This window comes from Phaseolus vulgaris, chromosome 9 (assembly GCF_051622355.1).
Source record: "Phaseolus vulgaris cultivar YP4 chromosome 9, ASM5162235v1, whole genome shotgun sequence".
NCBI classification, from domain to species: domain Eukaryota; kingdom Viridiplantae; phylum Streptophyta; class Magnoliopsida; order Fabales; family Fabaceae; genus Phaseolus; species Phaseolus vulgaris.
Window position 1 is genome coordinate 11,542,595 of NC_143506.1, and position 17,206 is coordinate 11,559,800.

The 17,206-nt window shown below is 34.5% G+C and overlaps 1 protein-coding gene across 3 annotated transcripts; it reads left to right on the forward strand.

The window, feature by feature from the left end:
* Positions 1–2,870: 2,870 nt before the first annotated feature.
* LOC137820157 (neuroblastoma-amplified sequence protein) lies at positions 2,871–16,910 on the forward strand. 3 transcript variants are annotated; one of them, XM_068624019.2, is made up of 12 exons: positions 2,871–3,108; positions 3,194–3,242; positions 3,324–3,497; positions 3,598–3,799; positions 3,985–4,160; positions 5,145–6,147; positions 6,607–7,577; positions 11,072–11,160; positions 11,270–11,629; positions 11,970–13,194; positions 13,411–13,676; positions 14,020–16,910. In XM_068624019.2, the coding sequence occupies exons 1-12, from the start codon at positions 3,019–3,021 to the stop codon at positions 16,612–16,614; spliced, it is 7,200 nt and encodes a 2,399-aa protein (XP_068480120.1). In that variant the 5' UTR covers positions 2,871–3,018; the 3' UTR covers positions 16,615–16,910. The 3 variants fall into 3 exon arrangements, with proteins under 3 accessions (XP_068480120.1, XP_068480121.1, XP_090151474.1); XM_068624020.2 differs by lacking the exons at positions 2,871–3,108; positions 3,194–3,242; positions 3,324–3,497; positions 3,598–3,799; positions 3,985–4,160 and having other exon boundaries at positions 5,150–5,269; positions 5,338–6,147; XM_090295348.1 differs by lacking the exons at positions 2,871–3,108; positions 3,194–3,242; positions 3,324–3,497; positions 3,598–3,799; positions 3,985–4,160 and having other exon boundaries at positions 6,008–6,147; positions 6,597–7,577.
* Positions 16,911–17,206: the final 296 nt, after the last annotated feature.

Here is a 17,206-nt window from a genome sequence, read left to right on the forward strand (position 1 = left end):
GACTGTGATTGAAAATAGATCCATGTGTGGTCTTTATAAATGGTGAAATTGGTATTGAAATTTTGTATGACAACATTTAAATGAATGTTTATAAATAATTAGTTTGATTGATTCTTTTTGCATGAATTAGATATGTTATGAAATTTATTTTCATTAACTTACCTTTGCTTTTTTTTGTTGTGTTTAAACTACAATAATTGTACTACATACACAAGCAGATAATCATACAAGTATTGAAGGGTTGAAGAGGGTGTTGTTTTGAAACTTATATTGTAAATATTTGTATTTCTATAAGCTATAATTATGTATTAAGAATGTTTTGAAAAACTATAAGCTTGTATATAAATATGTAGAACTTGTATTGTAATACTTAGATGTAATTTTGGGGTGATAAAAATAATTATCAAATAATAATTGTACTGTGTATCTTATGAAAAATAAAACATAGGAAGAAATTTATTTATTATTTGTATTTAATTCTATATTATTGGATAACCAGGATCAGAATAGATTAAAGTTAAAAAAAACTATTTTAATTACTCTGGACGCATTTTTTATGTCTACTATTTTTGTAATCCAATTTGTTAAAATTTAAAATTTGAAAAAATATAAATTATAATTGTTCAATATTATTGTTATCTAAAAATTCAATATACTTACAGCTCATTTATTTTGTAAATCTTTGTTACATTTTTTTTCATCCATCAGCAAAACTCGTCTTAAATTTGGATTAAATAAGATTTATTCAATTTTCTAGGCCATCATTCAATAATAAATTTTAATATATAATCAAACCGAAAACATTTTATAAAGAAAATATAACACATTCATAAACATTCCGAATTAATTGATTGTGCTGAAAAGTTCACTAATTTAAGATTTATAATCTGTCTATATATCGTTTTTGTTAATATATGGGTTTTGGTTTAATCTTTCATATTTTTGTATTATTTTTTTTTAATAATATTTTTTTTACAAATGATTATTGTTACTTGAGGTGTCAACCTAACTTAAATGTCAATTTGCATAATAATACCTAACATAAAATTTTTTATAAAAAAAAAACATTCCGAATTAATTTATAGTATAAAATTGTTTACACAGACAGTAAATAAAAATTAAAGTCTTACCAATTTTCAAATTGAATGATTTTTTTTTATTTCTCTTACCAATTTTCAAATTGAATGATTTTTTTTTTTATTTCTCTCGTCTTTCCTCGTTTCTAGTTGTTAAAATAAAATAATAACGAATCTATAGATAAATAGTATTTGATATCAAATTTTTAAAACTATTATTCTTGGTAAATTATATATATTATAAATTTGAAATAAAAACATGCATAATATGAAGTTAAAAGGTGAAATCCTGATATTATTTAAACAATTCTTACATAATTAGTTTGATTTTCCAAATGTGTATATTGTATTATTATATTTCATATTTATGTTTAATTAAACTAATTTTATTGTAGAAATTAGTTTATCTTTTATTGATTTTTGAAATTGTAACGTTATTGTATAAAATTTGGCTATAAAAAGAAGAAGCTTGTATTTGAAAAATATTAGAAACTATCTTAAATATTAAAATAATTATTCTAAAAGTTTTCACAAACTTATTTTATGATTAGATATTATTGTAAAAAAAAATTTATTATCCGTACATTTTACTTAAATTAAACTAAAATACACGCATATTCGTATTTAATCTCTTTAATTTTTTAAAATAAAGAATATATTCGTGTTTATTCTGGCCCGGTATTATAAGTTATCTTTTATTTATTTTTCTGTAAATAGTATGGTTAATTTCTTTTTGTAGCCACGACTTGACACATCATTCAAAGGCTTCTATTACTCAGCATCACATTCTTCTGAAATTTAATAATTATAACAACGCTTCCTTTATGCATAAAATAAATTGATTTCAAAATCACTGTGTAAAGTTAAGTAATCAATATTTTTCACCTCTCATGTTGAATTCTCAAGTTTTATTCTATTTATAACAAACTATATCCAATTTTATTTAATGTAATAATGATTCAAAACACGGTTACCATTATTTTATGTTAATTATTACTCTCCATTTCGAAGTAATAGTTTATGTTCTAGTTCTAAAATAATAGACTTTTTAGTCTTTTAAACAACTTTTTCTAATAAAATTTGTTAAATAGATGTTATGCGTACTATAGTTATTACAAAATGTAGTCTTAAACTACAAGAAATCTATTTCAAAGTATTGTTATAATTAATAAAGTGTTGAATAGAATTAGGAGCGAAGAGGTACAACGTATGATATTCAAAGTAGATTAAAAAAACATATTATTTAATGAATTTTTTTAATTGATAAACTGATTGATTCTATGAACGAACTTGATAATTTTGTTTAAAGTATGTTAAAGTAGGTAAAGATTACATAATCTAAAAGTTAATCTTAGATTCGAAAATAATTTTTGGATGGTGTAATTTAGAATATATTTTATATGTAATTTAGTTATATTTTGAATTACATAATCCATAACTAATCTCGTAAAAGACTTTTAGATTGTGTAATCTGAAAACTAATTATGAATCTGAAAAAAGATTACATAATTCAAAAGTTAATCTTGTATTAGAAAATATTTTTGGATTGTATAATTCGGAAGCTAATCATGAATTTGAAAAAAAGTTTCCGAATTACATAATCTAATTACGAATTTGAAAAAAAGACTTTCAGATTATTAAATTCAGAATGTAAATTACTTAACTTTTAACAGAAGGACATTTTTGGAATAAAAAAATTATGGGGGTGGAACAAAAACATATGGTGGTAGAACATAGGAGGTGCAGGAAGAATCAGTCTAGATGGGATCTGCACAGCGAGGGCCCAATTTGCATATTCCGAACAAAAAAAGTGACGATGATCGAGAAATGGGAATGAACCGGAACGGAAGACGGAAGTAATCTATCTCTGAGCTTTGTTACTCGAATGCGGTGTAGCTTTTGAGGTGTGGGGTTTTGGAGAAGATACAGTAACGATTTCCAAATGGAGGTGGCGCTCTACGAGACGCGGCATCACGCTTCCAATTGCCCTCCTCAACACCAACACCAACACCAACACCATCTCCAACAACAGGTAACACTCTCATCTCTCTCTTCTTTCTTCTCTCCATATTTGCGCTCTAATTTCGTTGCTTTCGTTCACCATTGTTCCATTTCAGGCAAACGAAAGCGCCAAGGGTACCTTCTTCTCCCTGCTTTCTTCTCGAGGTAACTCTAGGCTTCTGTTTGACTTCGTTCAATCCTGATCAACGCTTGTTGTTTCGATCCAACTAATGTTCCTTCCTGAAGGTGTGAGCCAACTCAAGGAGAAATGGACTGAATACAATCAACCGAAGAGACTCAGAAGATTGGTGTCGCTGTTCGTTTCCGCCACAGCCAAACACGTCGCAGTTGCCGCGGGAAATCGGATAACGATTCTTAGTAAAGAGGACGACTATCAAAATCCATGCGCCATTTTCACCAGTGAGATTTATTTATTTGTTTATTTAATTTCTCTCTGATGTTTGTTTTCTACTGAATACTGGAAACGCAATTAGATTCTGATAAGCAATTGGTTCGTTAGGTTCTAGCCTTGGTACTTTTAGTTTAGGAACTTGGTCTGAAGATGAAGAAGTTCTGGGAGTTGCGGACGACTCTGATACACTCTATTTTATCAAATTCAGCGGCGAAGTTGTCGCTGAAATCTCGAAGAAACATCTGAAAGTCTCTTCTCCTCTTGTTTCCCTTTTTTCTGATATCGATAGGGATACACGCGAGTCTTACTTGTAAGTTTCTTTTCTTTTTCTATGTTTTTATATACTACTCAAGGAATGGGGAATGTGATTATTTTGTTGCTGATCTCGAAAATATGGCCCTTCTGTAATTGTTTCAAAACATTGTTGATTGTTGAGAACTACTTGGCGTAGGAGATGTAATGTCAGTTTGAAATGTTGCACTGTTTGAGGTGTAGGTTCTCCGTTGTTACGTCAGATGGTTTGCTTCAGCAAATTGAGATCAGTCATGGCCAGAGTGGCTCTTCCTTTCCCAATTACATTTCTAATCACACGATTCCTATTTGCAACAATATTTTCTGCTTTCACCACCATAGTGAACTTAACCTTTTTGTGGCTGTTCACAAGAACTCTGGTATGTATGTTTTTGGTTGGTTATTTTCTCAATTATTCTCTATGTTTTGTAAGTGTGGGTTCTGAATTTAAGCCGGGCATTATTATGTAATACACAAATTAATGTAAGCTCTCTTTTACTTCTGACTGCTGGTCTGATACTGGAAGAAGGTTCCCTTTCTACATGGTGAAAGATGATGCAGGAAATGTGGATGGATTTTGAATATTTGTTTCTGTTAATGTCACGTGCTAACCTTTCAACTGATCCATTTCAGCAATTTTACTAGGGGAAAACAAAGCAACAAAGGGAATATCTTAATAAATATTTTCAGTAGCAAAAGAAAGTTTTTTTTTGTCATTAATAAATATAATTTGAGAAGTTGGCTGTTGGGTTTGAAGAGTAGACCTACTAGGAAAGATAGGATTAGAAATGATTGTATTATAAACTAAAATTTTGCCTTAGTTGGCTTAAGAATATGTCGAGAAGACTAATAGAAGCCCATGTAAGGAGAGTAGGCTATGTGGAGGTTATCAGTAGAGCCAGAGGGAGACTAAAAAAAACTACATCAAAACTATTAAGAAGGATTTAGAGTTAGAGGTCAGTGGTCTCTATCAACATGATTCACAGTAAAACATTCTGGCATTGTTTGATCCATGCAGTCGATCCACCTAATAGGATTTTATAACTGTTGTTTAATTTTGGAAGAGATTATTTCACTGATTTCATGCCTTAGAATACACATGGAAGATTATATTTTTTATTTGGTTAATGGACATGGAGTAATTTCATTAATGAACTTATATTATGTGCTTGTTTTAAATTTCAAAACATATTTTATCATCTACACCTGTACTTCCATTATATCCTCTGACAATATTTCCTCTTTTAGTATTTAAGTGTTTTTGGAACATGGAGAATGGAGTGTAGAGTTTCTACAAGTCATTAATATCTGCTAAACATTATTTGTCCAAGTTCTTCACTGATTACTTATGTATATATCTTCAGGATCTAGCCATCTTTCTCTGTTGCGGAGGAATTCAAGTACAGAACTGGAGCAGTTGTTCTCTTTGCAATTTGAGGGGTTATATTTAAAGCCAAAAGATTACAGAGGTCTACTGACATATCCAAAGGTGCTAATCTCACCACAGGCTTCATTCGTTGCTACTCTAGATTTGACGGGGTGCTTGCATATTTTTAGGCTGGACAAAGAAGGCCTCACACTCTCCCGGTTTGTCTTGGGAGAAGGAGATGATTCACCAATGTCTGATAATTTATCAAGTGGAGTGAACAAATTTTGTGTGGGTGTTATGGATTTTACTTGGTGGTGTGACCATATCCTTGCCATTGTAAACAGGAATGGTGTGGTTACGTTGATTGACATCCTTAATTGTTCTACAGTTCCAGGAGAGGATCATGCATATTTTTTACCTGTTCTAGATAGAGCACTGAAATATAAGGGTTTTGTTTTTTTTTTAGCGAGTCAATCATCAAAAGAAGGAGGTGATCTTTCGCATTTTGGATCAACAGAAGAGTTGCATCAGACAGAATGGATAATTGAAGATAGGCTTAATCAGTTTCACCTTTCTAGATTGCTTTGGCACCTTGTTTCATTTACTGAGAAGTCTGTCCCTGAAATGTATAGTTTACTGATTGGCAAGAAAAAATATCAGGCTGCTCTGGATTTTGCTGATAGTCATGGATTGGATAAAGACAAAGTTCTGAAGTCACAGTGGTTGAATTCTAGCCATGGAGTAAAGGAAATAAAAAGCTTTTTATCAAATATTAAGGATAAAGATTTTGTACTTTCCGAATGTGTTGATAGAATTGGAGTGACAGAAGATGCTGTGAAGGCTTTGCTAGATTATGGTCTACGCATTACTGACCATCATAAATTCTCTGTAGTAGATGATGATAATTCTAGTAAAGTATGGAATGTTCGATTTGCCAGACTTCAAATCTTACAATTTAGAGACAGGCTGGAAACATATCTTGGAATAAACATGGGCAGGCAAGTTACAGATGTGTACTTTGTCAAAATAAATGTTAATTAGGTTAAATTCATTACCATCTATTTTCTCAGTTTGTTTCTAGTTCACTGGTGAACACATACACACATACAAAAGAAAATCACAGTCTTTAAGCTGAAATTTTGGATTATGTTAATGTTTTCTTAAATCTTAATGTTAAGTTCTTTAAGTTCAACTTCAGGATGTGATTGCAACATTTAAAAACTTTAACGTGCTTTGGTCTATTTATTTCTTTTTGTTGACAATGTTACAAATACCAATATACTTAAATGATTGCACATTAACAAAACTTTAAGAGGTGTATATAAAACATAATTCCAAAATATGACCATATTATTGATTTAGAATGAATGACTGATAGGATATTTGATCATTCATGATTGCTCAATAATTCTGATGGTTTCCACTGACTCAAAGTTCATTGACACAGTTTTCTGCAGGTTTTCTGTGCAGGAATATAGCAAATTCCGCATTATGCCTATTAATGAGGCTGCCATATCACTTGCTGAGAGTGGAAAAATTGGAGCACTAAACTTGCTCTTCAAACGTCATCCATATTCTTTGTCTCTATTTATGTTGGAAGTTTTTGCTGCCATCCCAGAAACAGTTCCCGTACAAATGTATGGGCAGCTTCTTCCTGGGAGGTCTCCTCCGTCTGGTTTTGCTGTGAGGCAAGATGATTGGGTTGAATGTGAGAAGATGGTTCAATTCATCAATGCATCAGTTAAAAACCATGACATTCTAATACAAGTCAAAACTGAACCTTTTGTTAAGCATTTCCATGGATTTCCTTGGCCATCAATTGATGAGCTCTCAAACTGGTATACAAATAGGGCTAGAGCGATGGATGATTTTAGTGGACAGCTGGATAATTGCCTCAGCCTGCTTGAGTTTGCCATTCGCAAAGGCATATCTGAATTACAACCGTTCCATCAGGATGTGTTATACTTGAATGAAATTATTTATTCCAATGATGATGATAGTGAGTTGTGCTTCAACATGAATCTTGCCAAGTGGGTAGAATTGTCAGACTATGAAAAATTTAAATTTATGCTAAAGGGGGTGAAAGAGGAAAATGTAACTGAAAGGTTACACAATAGAGCCATTCCTTTTATGTGTGAAAAGTTTCACAAGGTATCGCTACTCGGAGATGTTCCTGTTTCTGATTGTACAAATCGAAATATAGAGGAATCATTTTTAGTCAGATGGTTGAAGGAAACATCTGGAGAGAATAAATTGGACATATGCTTGGTGGTAATTGAAGAAGGGTGCAGAAACTTCCAAAGTAATAACTATTTCAAAACTGAGGTTGAAGCTGTTGATTGTGCTTTGCAATGCATATACTTGTCCACAGTTACAGAAAAGTGGAGTATTATGGCTGCTATACTATCTAAAGTTCCTCAACTACATGGTGAGTTTGGCTTTAGGGCGTATCTAATTTCTTAATAACAATGAGATGTAATTTTAATAATTTCTTCGTGGCTTGTTTATTGCACATCAATTTTTCCTCGGGTTTCATTACAACAGCTGAAAGAAAAAAAGGGAAAAGAGTATAAAGGCTCCTTAAATTGTACCTTTTAGCAAGTAGACACCTTTAACTTTTTATTGATCCTTAAACTATATGCTTTATTACAATAGTTTCTTTTTTTTGTTAACTAGGAGTTAAATGGCTAACATTGGAATGATCCTGACATTGGGTTAGGTTAATTTGTCCATGTTTATTTTTAACCATTTTCCCGTATTTTTTATGTTTATTAAACTAAAAATGAAATAAAAAAACAAATCCCTGTATTATCTTTTCACATTATTTTTCCCAAACAAAATCAGAGCCTGATAGTAGTAATCAACCCAAACATCTGATAGGCCCTAGTGTATTTACAACCCACCAGGATGACTGCAAGATTGTCTCAAATATTAGGCTATTTTAATGGCCTTTGGGTCTTAATTCTTGTATTTGCCTTTCCCTAGAGGGCTCCAGTAGTCCAAATCCATGGAACCATTTGTATTAATTTAGCCTCGCTGCTTGAGGAGTATAGGCATGAGGAAAATACAACGTTCTTACCTTTTTTCCAGTTTCACATTTCTAGTTTCAACCTAATTCTTAGCATAGCTGGCAGTTCTTCCTATTAATTTGGTGCTTTCATTGCATCTATATGCTTTCCAAAAAACACTGCAAGAGGGACATGGTAGAAGTCTTCCAAACCTTCAGTGATAGGCTTTCCCTGCTCCCAAACACAGCTAGACAACATCCAACAACACAATAGTCCATTGACTCCCACCATGAAACTTTCCAAACCTGCTTCACTGAGATCCTTGACCAACTCAACTCTACAACAAACTACCACCACATCTACTTCCTAGACTACTGCCACCATAGGTTTGGTTTCCACACCACTTTCATCCCTTATTTAACCACATCAAACATGCACATATCCCCCCACCCCTAGCTTCCCCCTCCCGGTGCCACCCACACCTGCCCAGGACCATCACCTTTTGGTCCCTTTACAAAACCCCCATTCCACCTTACCCCTCCTACCATTCATCCACCAAACTCCAACTCAACCAATTTGATGATCCAGATCATTTGGACTGGATTTCCTAGTCTGAGCAATCCCTATCCAATCCATCTTGCCAATGCCACCACATCACATGCCCCACCACCTTGGTTACAAGGTTCAGCTCCAAGAAGGGGGAACTGATAGTAATCAGGTCCAAGCATCTAATAGTATAGGCAAGAAGAAAACACAACAATTTACATTTTTCAAGTTTCACATTTCTAGTTTTAACCCAATTCTTAGCATAGCCACAAGATCTTCCTACCAGATCCACTTGAATTCTGGTTGCTTCTGAGTTTTGAAATTGTCAGTAAAACAAAGAGGGAATTCTAGAGATCAAATTTGTTTTCTAGGACAATGTCTAATTCTCCTTTGGGATTCCTCTTACATGCTTTTCACCTTGGCTCTTCTCTAGCAAATCAAAGAAGAAATGGAAACTGAAATTCACAACCAAGTCCTTAGCTCAGTGCATATTAATGCACAATTTGTCATTTGTTTCTACTCATGAATACGTGGGGGATGAGATCATCAAGGTGTAGGTCATGAGACTGCAATTGGCTGGTGAATTTGGGAATCTTACTAGGGGATTGTTTGTCTTAAAAAGTGGACTTTAAGTCTAACCTCACAATCGGCTTGTAGGGTGAGGTTTGCACTCACTTCTATACTATAATTTAATCACTTTTGTCGATATGAGATCTCTAACACAAATTCTCATGTTGAAGATTGAAAATCTCAAGCATGAATAAATATTTGTGGGTGGTTTGATAGTGTCCAATTATCCAATAGCGAATGGCACGATAGATCCAATAAACTTTACTAAAATAAACTTTGATACCATCCTAGAAAGTAAATTTTAAACTTAACTCAACTTCACAAAACTGTCTTATAAGATGAGGTTTGCACCCACTTATATATTATAATTTGATCATATCTCTAGTTGTGTGGAATTTCTAATAGTTTGTAAAGAATCCCAATGTCTATTAGTACATTAAAGTTGGGCTCGTGAAATTAAGTGGCAAACATTTTCTGGAGTTATGATTTGGGACTTGTTCGTGTGGAATCTAGTAGGTGGTGAAGGTTGGAGCTTTGCAAGGAATGTCCATACTATAATTTGACCATATCTCTAGTTGAAGTGGCATTGCTAACATTTTGTAAAGAAATCCCAACAACCATTAACATATTAAAGATGGGATCTTGAAATTAAGCGACAAACATTTTTTGGAATTATGATTAGGGCATTGATCCACTATGCAATCTGGTAGATGGCGAAGGTTGAAGCTTTGCAAGCAATGAGCATGAAGAAAACAATAAAAGTTTGAGCATCCATTTTTGTTTTTATCACTTTTTTTTTTAATTTGGAAAATAATTAACTAAGAAATCTGGCTTAAAAATAAAAATAATAGTAGATTCAATCTAAATCAAGTCATAAATGGTCTAAGATAATTTTACCCTTAATTACCTAAATCTAAATCTAATACACATAGTTTAAGGATCAACAAGGTCAAAATGAAAGTTCAGGGCGTCTTATATGCTGCCCTGCCGTTGTTGTTTCTTAACCACTACATCTAGTGCACCTACCTGCTTACCAACATTTAGCACCATTTCAGATTCACCATAGGTTTTCTTGTCACTCTTACATCTCATCCTTGATAAAAAATGTTAGTGCACTAATGACATTTGGGGGATTCAAGGTCATACTTGCCTCCTCACTCTTGAAAAGATTTTTTTTTTCTGCCGTCCACCCTCCTGAATATTAAAACTAGAAAAAAATGTCTTGTAATGAATATAGTTTTCTGTGCCTATCCTCCTTCAAAGCTTGAAATGTGCATGGTATATTTTTCAGATATGTGGATTAATAATCTTAAAAGAAAAATAACCCAAACATCTTCAAATGGTTGTAGCTTTCCATGCTAATCTTCCAATAAACTTTTGGAAATTTACATCCTGTTTTGTTGGTCCTGTGTGGTTACAAATTTGTGTCAGTTTCCTTGTGTTAGATCCTGGAACACAAAATTATGTGAAGTGTTTCTTGCCTAAGCATTTTCTTTCACTGTAGTGTCTCCAGTTCTGAAAATAGCTTTTCTTGTTGTAGTCATTCAGTGTTGTGTGGATAAGAATTATGCTTGCAATTCTGTTATTCAATGTTGTTTTGCTGCCTGTATTGTATATTTGATTGACATATACTCGTGTTGTTAAGGTGAGGTGTGCATATCATTTTAATCCCAAAACTTACCAATGACACATTCTGCAAATCTGTGTGCCTGCATGTGTTGAGCAAATTGGTGTGTATTTCATGTGGCTAATTCAGTTGCATTAGTTCCAATCTATTTATGAGTACATTATTGAACAGATGGTGCAATTCAAGTTGAGGACCTTGAGAGAAGACTTAAAATTGCTGAAGGTCACATTGAAGCTGGGAGGCTTTTGGCATTTTACCAGGTTGGTATTTGGACCTCTATGCCCAACCAAATTTGTATAACCAATGTCTGTGTCACTATTGTTTTGTTGCTATGTTGTGTTTACCATGTTATTTTATGGATCTATACAGGTCCCAAAGCCATTAAACTTTTTCCTAGGTGCTCAGTTGGATGAAAAGGGTGTAAAACAAATTATACGTCTTATTCTTTCTAAGTTTATTCGTCGACAGCCAAGCCGATCAGATAGTGAATGGGCCAGTATGTGGCGTGATATGCAGTACTTGAGGGAAAAGGCATTTCCTTTTCTGGACCTGGAGTATATTTTGACTGAATTTTGCAGAGGACTGCTCAAAGCTGGGAAGTTTTCTCTTGCAAGAAATTACTTGAAGGGTACAAGTTCAGTTGCTTTGGCTTCTGAGAAGGCTGAAAACCTTGTCATTCAAGCAGCTAGGGAATACTTTTTCTCAGCTTCAAGTCTTTCTTGCTCTGAAGTAAGATTGCCTTTAACAGCTTATTCTCTGTAACATCTAATGTTTGAAATCTTTGTTAGCCTTTCTCACAATAATCCATCTTGTTATCACAACCATGCATTCAGATGTAAGAAATATTGTGCAAAATATTCTTTTTTGTAGATTTTTCTTTTTTTACCTACTTTACAATAGTGATTGAAACCAGAGAGTTTAATATATATTATGCTCTTGTTAACTGTCTTCTAAGTCACTTCAAAAGACCATTTTTTCTTCTCGATAGTCTTCTATAAGCAGCTATGTTTATGCTAACCTATCCTCAACTACATGAATTGATTAATTATGTTGCTTTAATTTATTCCAGATCTGGAAGGCCAGAGAATGTCTTAATCTATATCCAAGTAGTGGAAATGTAAAGGCAGAGGCAGATATTATTGATGCACTTACTGTTCAACTTCCAAACCTTGGAGTGAACATTCTGCCCATGCAATTCAGGCAAATAAAAGATTCTATGGAAATTATAAAAATGGCAATCACAAATCAAAGTGGAGCATATTTTCATGTTGATAAACTTATTGAGGTTGCCAGACTTCTTGGCTTGAGGTCTGCTGATGACATATCAGCCGTTGAGGAAGCTATTGCTAGAGAAGCTGCAGTTTCTGGTGATTTACAATTGGCATTTGATCTTTGTCTTGGTTTGGCCAGAAAAGGACATGGTACCATATGGGATTTATGTGCCGCAATTGCAAGAGGCCCTGCCCTTGATAATATGGATGTGGACTCTCGAAAGCAGCTATTAGGATTTGCTTTAAGCCACTGTGATGACGAATCTATTGGTGAGCTTCTCCATGCATGGAAAGATCTAGATATGCAAGGCCAATGTGAAATATTGATGATATCAACAGGGACAAATCCTTCCAAATTTTCAGTACAAGGCTCGTCTTTAAACTCCCTTCCAAATCAAAGTTTTCAAAATATCCTAGATGGAAATGGTTGTTTTCAGGAGTTTGATGGTATTGGTGCTGGCAATCAGGATGTTCATCTTGAGAAAACCAGAGACGTGCTTTCCATAGTTGCAAAAACCTTGGCTATTGGAGATCGAACTGATTGGGCATCAATCTTGACTGAAAATGGGAAAGTTCTGTCTTTTGCTGCTTCACAGCTCCCTTGGTTGATTGAATTAAGTAAGAAAGGAGAACATCATAAGAAACTCAGTACTGGAAAGCAATATCTAAATATCAGAACACAAGCTGTGGTAACCATTTTGTGCTGGTTGGCGAGAAATGGATTTGCCCCGAGAGACAATCTGATTGCCTCTCTAGCAAAATCAATTATGGAGCCACCAGTCACCGAAGAGGAAGATATAATGGGATGCTCCTATCTTTTGAATCTTGTGGATGCCTTCAATGGGGTAGAAATTATAGAAGAACAACTCAAAATAAGAAAAGACTATCAAGAAATTTGTAGTATCATGAGTGTTGGGATGGCGTACAGCTTACTACACAACTCTGGACTAAAGACTGATCCTTCTCAACGGGGGGAGCTATTGAAGAGGAGGTTTAAGGAAAAGCATGCATCACCAAGTTCTGGTGATTGGCTTTTCTGTTATTTTCTGTTAATTGTATATTTATTCAGTAGTTAACTCTTAAATTGCATTTTTTTTTACTTTCTGTACGCTGTTTCAATTTTAAAATGTTGTTTGATGATCATGCTTATATTGATTGTGGATTTCTTTCTTCCACTTTTTTTTCTTACTTTTTTGCTACATAACTGACTAAGACAATGTTTTGGTTATTTTTATTCAGACGATATGGATAAACTGGGCAAAGTACAGTCCTCATTTTGGAGAGAGTGGAAACTGAAGTTAGAAGAGCAAAAACGTCTCACTGAGCATTCCAGAGCACTAGAACAAATAATTCCTGGGGTTGAGACAGAGCGCTTTTTGTCCAGGGATTCCATCTATATTGAGAACGTTGTTATCTCTCTCATTGAGTCAGTAAAGTTAGAAAGAAAACACATTTTGAAGGACATTTTAAAGTTGGTTGACACTTATGACTTGAACTGTACCGAGGTATGAGGATTTGCAGGAATGCATTAAAACGTAAACCATGAAGAAAACGGTGTTGCTTACAATGAAATTATTTGTCTTCTTGTTCCTTGGCCTATATATGATGCTGTAAAAGTTTTATTCTTGGCTGTGGTAATCTCTTAGTAAATTCAGTGTCAAGTAGTATTAGTATCAGTATAAAGTAGGTATGAACTTGTAGTTTTGTTGTGTTTCAATTGAAGGGGTGTTCAATTATGAAAATTGTTTTCATCCAATCCTTAACTGCTTGAGCGTTTAAGTCAACTAGTTCTTTGAACAAAATGTAATATAATCCACTGATGAAACCTGTTTACTTTTTTTTTTGTAGGTGCTACTGCGTTACCTAAGTGCTGTCCTTGTTTCTGATACTTGGAGCAATGATGATATTACAGCTGAAGTTGCAGGTTATAAAAGGGAAATAATTGGTAATAGTGAGAAAACCATTGAAACCATCTCAACAGTTGTATACCCTGCAATTGATGGGTGCAACAAAGTTCGTCTTGCTTACGTGTATGGCTTGTTATCAGAGTGCTACTTGCAACAGGAAACTACCAAAGATTTATCACCAATGGTGCAGGTTGATCATGTAAATGGCAATATAAGCTTAGCACGATATTACAAGGTCATCGAGCAAGAATGCAAAAATGTATCTTTTATCACTAACCTGAACTTCAAAAATATTGCTGGGCTACATGGTTTGAACTTCGAGTGCTTTAGTGATGAAGTTTATGCATGTATTGAGGAAAGTAGCTTGTCAGCTTTGTCAAAAATGGTACAAGCTCTTGTCAATATGTATGATGACTCATTGCCTGATGGTTTCATGTCATGGCAGGATGTCTACAGGTATTACGTTGTAAGTTTGCTGAAAGATTTGGAGACTAAAGTTACTACTGATTCTAGCAATAGAACTCCTGAATATGTGCAAGGCTTTATAAACAAGCTTGAACAGAGTTATGATTTGTGCCTGGTGTATATTAGACTTTTGAGCCAGCCTGATGCTTTGGGAATCATGAAGCAGTATTTCACCATAATCATGCCTTTCTGCAGTTCATATGGACTCCTACCTGACAATTCAACATGGCAAGAGTGCCTTATTGTTCTTCTGAATTTTTGGATGAGGTTGACAGATGATATGAAGGAAATTGCCTTGGAGAAAAATTCAGGAGAAACTAGTTGTTTCGATCCACAATGTTTAATGAATTGTCTGAAGGTTTTTATGAAATTGGTAATGGAAGATATCATCTCCCCTAGTCAGGGCTGGGGCAGCATGTGTGGCTATGTCAATTGTGGCCTAAATGGCGATTCTTCTGCAGAAATTTATAATTTATGCAGAGCCATGATTTTTTCTGGTTGTGGGTTTGGTGCTGTTGCAGAGGTTTTTACTGTTGCATCATCAGATTCTGGTTCAGCTTCTGATTGTGGCACAGGTTCTAAGGATCTTCCTCATTTTTATTTAGATATTCTTGAAGCTGTTTTATCGGAATTGATAAGTGGATCCCATGAGAGCCAGAACCTGTATAATATATTGTCTTCTTTAAGCAAGTTAGAAGGTGACTTAAAAGTCATGCAATGTGTTAGACATGTAATTTGGGAAAGAATGGTCCAATTCTCAGACAATTTGCAGTTGCCAAGTTCGGTTAGAGTTTTTGTGCTAGAGCTAATGCAATTTATCTCAGGTAAAAATATTAGGGGTTTCTCTACAGAAATACTTGCCAATGTTCAACCATGGGAAGAATGGAATGAATTGATTTATGCTGGTAGAAAGAGCGAGACTGATGTTGACAAGTCGTTGCCAGCTCACAAAGACTCTTCTAGTAGGGTTACAAATACTTTGATTGCTCTTAAATCATCTCAGCTTGCGGCCCCAATCTCTCCTAGCATAGAAATTACCCCTGATGATCTATTGAATGCAGACACGGCGGTGTCTTGCTTTATGGGGTTGTGTGGAGAAGCTAGTGAAGATATCCACTTTGATGCTCTTCTGGCTATTTTGGAAGAGTGGGATGGACTTTTCACTGCAGGGAAAGATGGAGAACCCGTTGCTGAAGCTACTGATGGAGGAAATGACTGGAACAATGATGATTGGGACGAGGGATGGGAAAGCCTTGAGGGAGTAGACAATCCTGAGAAAGAGAAGATAGAAGACTCTGTTTTTGTTCACCCTTTGCATGTGTGTTGGGCGGAGATTTTCAGAAAATTCATAAGCCTTTCAAGGTTTACTGATGTGCTGAGACTTATTGATCAATCATCTTTAAAACCTAATGCCATGTTACTTGATGAAGATGATGCCTGCAGCTTAATCCAGATGGCATTTAGCATTGATTGCTTTCTGGCTTTGAAGATGGCACTATTGCTGCCTTACAAAAAATTACAGTTGCAGTGCCTGGGTGCAGTTGAGGATAGCACAAGGCAAGGCATCCCTCAATCAAGGAGCAAGGACTATGAGTTATTAATTCTTATTTTATCTTCTGGAATTCTTTCTTCTATCATCACTGACTCTACCTATGGTACTATTTTCTCTTATATCTGCTATTTGGTTGGAAACTTATCCAATCAATATCAACAAGCTCTGGTGTCAGGTAGAGGAATTCACAACAATGAAGATCATGAGAATCAGTTGCTTCTTTTCACAAGGATCCTTTTCCCTAATTTCATTTCAGAACTTGTGAGGGCTGATCAACATATTCTAGCTGGATTTCTTGTTACAAAATTTATGCACAGTAATGAATCCCTCAGTCTCATTAACATTGCCGAGGCCAGTCTTAATAGGTATCTGGAGATGCAGCTGCAAATGCTACAGATCAGCGAGTTCCCTGTTGAGAAGACATGTAAAACATTGAAGAATACCGTTGGCCGTTTGAGAGGGAAACTTAGTAGTTTCATTCAATCCATTTTGCCATTGCTTTCTGCTAGGGTTAGCTGACAATCGTTTTAATTACCCCACCACCCCTTTCGCACATTTCGGCAGATTGTTTGTTTTAGGGGTAGCATTTGTATCAATTAAGATCCAGGGGTTTTTGTTGACCTACTATTTACATATATATTTCGATTTGATTGATGAATTACTTGGTCAAAGGAATGCTAGTTAGAGATTTAAAAATTCATACATGTATATGTGTATTCGGAGGTGGCTGAGACTTGTGTACTTGTCTACTCAACAGAGAATAGGAGACTTGTGTATTAATAATTAAATGTCTTCCAAGCTTTGAGACATTTGCATCTGTTTGTGTACTAAACTAATAGAAGGAGAAAAATCAGTTTATTTACTTTCATGCACATAATATTAAAGTGCCAAATGAATGAGGAGAATGGAAGAATCGGTACCCAATAAATAATGTGCATTGAAGAAAAATATTCCATTCCCCCTTATCTAGCATTATTCACTGATAAATTCAACACGTGATACAAGTTTTTCTTAAACATTTATGGCATGGCATACTATATAGAGATTCTTTTGCTCTAAGCCAAATCGTGTATTATTTTAATAGCTCGATGCATTGGTTAACAAAAATATT